At 43.6% G+C, this 5,714-nt stretch overlaps 2 protein-coding genes across 2 annotated transcripts in view; one reads left to right on the top strand and one right to left on the bottom strand.

The window, feature by feature from the left end:
* The window catches only part of LOC118411852 (zinc finger protein 761-like), a 7,521-nt gene extending 6,501 nt beyond the window's left edge, over positions 1 to 1,020 (top strand). The window contains exons 3-4 of the mRNA XM_035814340.1: positions 112 to 548; positions 790 to 1,020. Of these exons, the coding sequence (XP_035670233.1) occupies positions 112 to 548; positions 790 to 1,020 (668 nt within the window). The remainder of the gene's footprint in view (positions 1 to 111; positions 549 to 789) is intronic.
* The window catches only part of LOC118411436 (scavenger receptor cysteine-rich type 1 protein M130-like), a 20,403-nt gene extending 17,276 nt beyond the window's left edge, over positions 1 to 3,127 (bottom strand). Inside the window, exon 1 of the mRNA XM_035813718.1 lies at positions 2,643 to 3,127. The gene's annotated coding sequence lies outside the window, so the exon portion shown is untranslated. The remainder of the gene's footprint in view (positions 1 to 2,642) is intronic.
* Between the last annotated feature and the right edge of the window lie 2,587 nt (positions 3,128 to 5,714).

Below are 5,714 nucleotides of genomic sequence, written 5' to 3'. Positions count from 1 at the left end.
AATGCGACCAGTGTGACTACTGCACAGCTTATAAACAAACCTTGAACAGGCATGTGGCTAAACACACTGGTGAAAAACGCTACAAATGTGACCAATGTGACTACTGCACAGCGTATAAACAAGCATTGAAAACCCATATGGTTAAGCACACTGGTGAAAAACCCTACGAGTGTGACTGGTGTGGCTACCTCACGGCTTATAAACAAGCCTTGACAACCCATATTATGGCTAAACATACTGGTGATAAACCCTACATGTGTGACCGATGTGGCTACTGCACATCCCAAAAAACGAACTTGGACAGACATGTCATGGCTAAACACACTGGTGAGAGACCCTTCATGTGTGACCGATGTGGTTACTGTGCAATCCAAAAAAGGACCTTGGACATGCACATGGCTATGCACACTGGTAAGAAACCCTATAAGTGTGACCAGTGTGACTACTGCACAGCTAGGAAAGAACACTGGGACAGACACATGGCTAAACACAGCGATGAGAAACCTTACATTTGTGACCAGTGCGGGTTTAAGACAGGAGACATAAGTGTCTTTTCAAGTCATATGAGAACACATACAGGAGAGAAACCGTACAAATGTGACCAGTGTGACTACTGCACAGCTAGGAAAAGGGACTTGGACATGCACAAGGTGAAACACCACGGTGAGAAACCCTACATGTGTGGGGAGTGTGAGTACAGGACAGCTTACAAATCTGCCCTATCAAAACATATCAAGATACACACAGGGGAGAAGCCATACAGATGTGACCAGTGTAACTATTGCACAGCTTGGAGACAAGACTGGAAAAAAACACATGGCTATACACACCGGTGAGAAACCCTACAAGTGTGATCAGTGTGACTACTGCACAGCTTATAAACAAGCCTTGAAAACCCATATGGTGAAACATACCGGTGAGAAGCCCTACATGTGTGGGAAGTGTCTACAGAACAGTCTACAGGTCTGCACTATCAAGTCATATGAGGATTCATGCCGGGGAGAAATCACACAAGTGTGACCAGTGAGACTACAATGTACGTACTCCACGGGTAGAAAAGCAGCACACTTGTGAGAAACCTCATGCCTGTGCCGAGTTAGCATTTTTTTAAAGTGAACTCTAACACTCTGTTAGTATGTTCAGTGGACACACACATGGCTGACGTAACACACAGGTAAGGAAACCTAGTGCTGTGGACAGTCCAGTACTGTGTAGAACTTTTGTGCCTAATGATATCATGAAAGTTCATTAGTGTTGGTGAATGACATTATGATCGAGGACTGAGCTTAGCCAGAGCAACACTTGGAAGAATTGGGATTTACTTCTTGGTTCTTGAAAATACGTTGATTTTTGTGTGATTTTTGCAAGGCACACTCCATGTCAGGTACGTGTATTTTCTATGTTGCAGTATGAAAATTCCGGGGAAGAATCGATATAGGATTTAAGTTATAATTTCTATAAGATAAGATGTTGATGTGTTCTGATCCGAGCATCCCTGTCATGTCAGGTACCAACTGAAAAAGCCTACCTGACACAAAATGATCTTCCAAACATCTTCTTGGAGACAGTAATGTATGGTAGGGCAAAGCAAAGTGGCTACTTGTAATCCATAAAGCCTACATGATACTGTAAATGCATTTAAGTTCGCGGGGATTTTATTTCGCGGTAGCGGGAAAAAGGACTTTCGCGGTGGATTTAAGTTCGCGGTAGCACCATAGACTGCAGTCTAATACCATGATAGAAAAATGTTCGCGGTGGTTTTAAATTCGCGGTGAAGTGGTCACCGCGAAAACCGCGAATATTAATCCACCGCGAACATTTCTGTATTTACAGTACCCTATAGATGTTGCGTAGCCTGTATGGAGAAAATTTTGTTTATTTAAGATAGCTCACAGTATAAACTGCATGAGTTAAAAGGTGAAGGCCCCTGACTTGTATGTTGTATATTATCTCCAAGCAGATTCTAGGATGGCATAAGATACTAGTAGTTAAACTGGTCAAGGAGTGTAGTCAGCCAAGAGGTGTACATTTGCCCGGGCCCCCGGTAGCCAAACACCATCCTAGGCTGGCTTCACTCCTCTGGCAGCTTTTGATACTATCTTATTCTACCGTAGGATCTGCTTGGAGATAAAGTTGTATACACAGATCTTGTCTTGACCATGCTTGATACATGTCCAGACGTAAAATGGGGGTCCGTGAATTGCGTCGAATACACACTACAGCCTCATTACTCAGATGAGTACCTCTTGGTTGTACTACAACTTACTATCTCAAAGTGATAGTAACCTCCTGGCTGTACTTAGTAACTTCATAGCTGTACTACAACTTACTATCTCAAAGTACATAGTAACCTCCTGGCTGTACTTAGTAACCTCCTAGCTGTACTACAACTTACTTAGTAACATGTTTCCTTGACTCTCAAGAGACTTCACCTTTGACATGTTACCCACAATACATCTGGCCTCCATAGCAGGCTGTCTGAGGGCAATTTTTCCCGTATGGAGGCATTGGCCAAGCGACCCAGTACAAATGGCCAGCAAAAGTGTATCATGGGCCAAAAGGGGCCCCCAGAGAGCATGCTGTGTTGTCTACAACGCACCACACCGTGTCTGCGTATTTCACACCATGAACTAGCTCATTACCTGGTTGGTGGATCCTCTCGTAGTGGTCCACCGACAGTTTTCCAGTGGTGACCAGGCCGCCGGCAGCCTCCACGGGTCTGGACCTAAAGATGGCATTAATCAACTGTCACTTGGCAATCTTCAGCACTGCAGCTTGTTTGATTAAGTCCGTGTTACTGTATTTAAACTGTGATCTTGAAGGTTTCTACTCTGGTTTCAGAATTAAGTCAATTTTTAATGCGTAAATTTACAGCGCAGGAGCAACTTTATAACTTCCTGCCTTTACCTGCTGAGTGAAACCATAGCAAGGGCGCATTTAAACAATAGTATTAGCTATGCTTCATCTTAGTTGAGGATCACCTGGATTTGTTGTCAGTTGTTGGTTACCTAGTTTTAGATATATCTGAAAATTGAAGTAAAGGAAGAATTTATTCTCTTTGTGTTTAGTCATTCCTGGCCACATAGATTTCACAATGAAGGCAACGTTGTTGTTGTTTTCGTTTGTTTTTAAAAGGGTTCCCAGAAGATGGCATGTATTGTGTATTGATTGTTTCCCACTGACTGTAGGCAGACATGACTGTAGCTGGTTGTAAGGCTGGGCATTCTGCCCAATTATCAATAATTTTTATGAAAACGCAATTTAGTGACAAAGGATGCGAAGTATTTCAATTATATAAAGCACTAATTCGTCCACATAATCGAATCGTCATGGCCTAGCAATGGTAAATGGCTTCTAACTTCAATGGCGCTACTAACAGAGAAAATCGCTTTTTACGGTAAAACTTACACGAGATCACAGGAGCGCGAGGCCCGATGGTAGTCGAAGGACCGGCAGATGAAGTCCGTAGTCTCTGAGCAGATCTGCATGCACCTCTCTACGTCCACGCTCATGTACCCCACCTCGTACAGAGGCTCCTTCAGCCCGGACTGTCGGGTCACGCGGTACTCGTTAAAGAAGTTATCTGCGGAGAAAAGGAGATAAATTCATCAGGTTTGCAGAATGTAGGAGAATTCTTTTTGCACAAGAAGTTTATGCTTACTTTTGCTTAGCTAATACGTTTCGATTCGATGTCTCTCAGATACCTTCCCCGGCCCAGAGCTTCTAACTGGGACGAGGCAGATACAAATTTAACCACGTTTGGGATTGTGTTTTCGCCGCAAAAGCGCCACCTACATGGGCTATATATCGCCTACAAGGGTCCACCAGGACGTAGCCACCCTGCCAAGTGGCCCTCACGTATACGTGGTCACTTGTGCAGCTTTGGCTGTATATCAATGGCCAGGTGGTCCGTATGTAGAGGTGGTCACTAGTACAGGTTTGACTTATATCTATCGTCAGGTGGGCCTCATGTAGAGGTGGTCACTTGTGCAGCTTTGGCTGTATATTAATGGCCAGGTGTGTTACGCCGAAGGGCGGTTATACCGGCTATATAGATACAGATACAGGTGACCCTTAAGTGGAGGTGTTCGCTCTTACAGGTTTGATTATATCTAAGTTAGTAGAGCACCTTTGTGGCCAACTGTGTGCTACAAGATCAATACAAGACCAGACTGAGGTGTAATTATAAAGGCGCTTTCTGTGACCAAAGTACAAAATATACTCCTCCGGGATTATGGAAGAATGACTAGGCCGTTTTTTTTCTGCAAGATTCCTGGTTTCCTTTAATCGGACAGATTTTGAGGAGTAGAAGAAGTTACCGCAGTTTGCCTCGTCCTCTCCGTCAGCACAGTCCCGGTCCCCGTCACATCGGAACTCTTCAGGCAGGCAGCTGGGAGAAGAAAAACATGTATTTCCTGAATAGTTTTGAATCGGGATTTCATGTCGAAATGGGTGGTGGTGATAGTCTGGGTACCATGCGGGTAGTAGTTTGCTCCTATGTTCGCTTCTTCGACTGTATATAGTTAGAGTCAGTTAATAGTTAATGTCAGAGCGAGAAGCAACTGTATATATATAGTATATAATAAACGCTAGAGCGAACTACTTTCCGGATAGTACCCAGGCTAGGGTGGTGATACATTTTGCCGTGAATGATCTGTCTTCGGGTGACAAGAATAGACCAATCCCGAAGGTCAATCACAACAGCTATTCAACCAATGATATCATAACTATTAGAGATTCTGCCGATCACCCTTAAATACTTTCATTCTGCATTTCTCCGTTTTACCGGACTCGTGCAGGACTACTGGACAGGTCTATTGAGGTCCGCTGGACGAAAAAGAAATATTTTTCGCCTCCCCTTTAATTGGCTATTTTAAGGAAGGAATTAAATCCCCAATTAATGAGGGTATTTTTGTACTAAACCTCCATAGTTATGTACATATTTTGATACATCAAACACACACGAAGTAACATCGTATTCCCCTCCTGTACGCCCATAGTTACATACATGTTTTAGTATTTCACACGCGTAATATTTCATGTGTGTCGTACGTACATGGTGTTTCTGGAGTCACTCTTACAGCGGATCTCGTTGGGCTTGCACTGGGGTCCGAACGCCCTGGCGGAATGACCTGATGGAAGTATTGCAATAAGCATTTTCACAGAGGGTCATAGCGCATGTGCGGCGACAGGAATTCTAGGCAATATGTCAACGGGTCAGGCCCCGAAATCGAAAGCAAAACATTGTTATGCAAATCGGAACAATGGTCGAGATAAGGACTATTTACAATTTCAGGGACTTACTCTTTGACATATTACCTAGAATTCCTGTCGCCGCACATGCGCTCTGACGTCTGTGAAAGGGCATATTGGCTCGTTCAACATTCCGAATGCGCATGCACAGCGACAGGAATTGTGTCAAAGGAGAAGGCCCGACTTTTAAACAGTTCTCGTCTCGGCAATTGTCGCAATTTGCATAGCAATGCCCAAACATGTTTTGTTTATGTTTCGGGGGCATTCACCTTTGACATAGTATCCACAATTCTTGTCGCTTGCTGCGCATGAATGATCTGAATAGCGAACACGCTTATACAGGCCATCGACATGGTTTTCACAAGATAAAACATAATATAACATGGTAAATACAGGGATACAGGAATTTGTAGCTTACTATTCATACAAATGACCAACATCGTAAAAATAGAAGGCAAAAT

Source organism: Branchiostoma floridae, chromosome 3 (genome assembly GCF_000003815.2).
Source record: "Branchiostoma floridae strain S238N-H82 chromosome 3, Bfl_VNyyK, whole genome shotgun sequence".
NCBI classification, from domain to species: domain Eukaryota; kingdom Metazoa; phylum Chordata; class Leptocardii; order Amphioxiformes; family Branchiostomatidae; genus Branchiostoma; species Branchiostoma floridae.
Note: the sequence above shows the minus strand (reverse complement) of the source record. Positions and strands in the feature narration are given on the sequence as shown.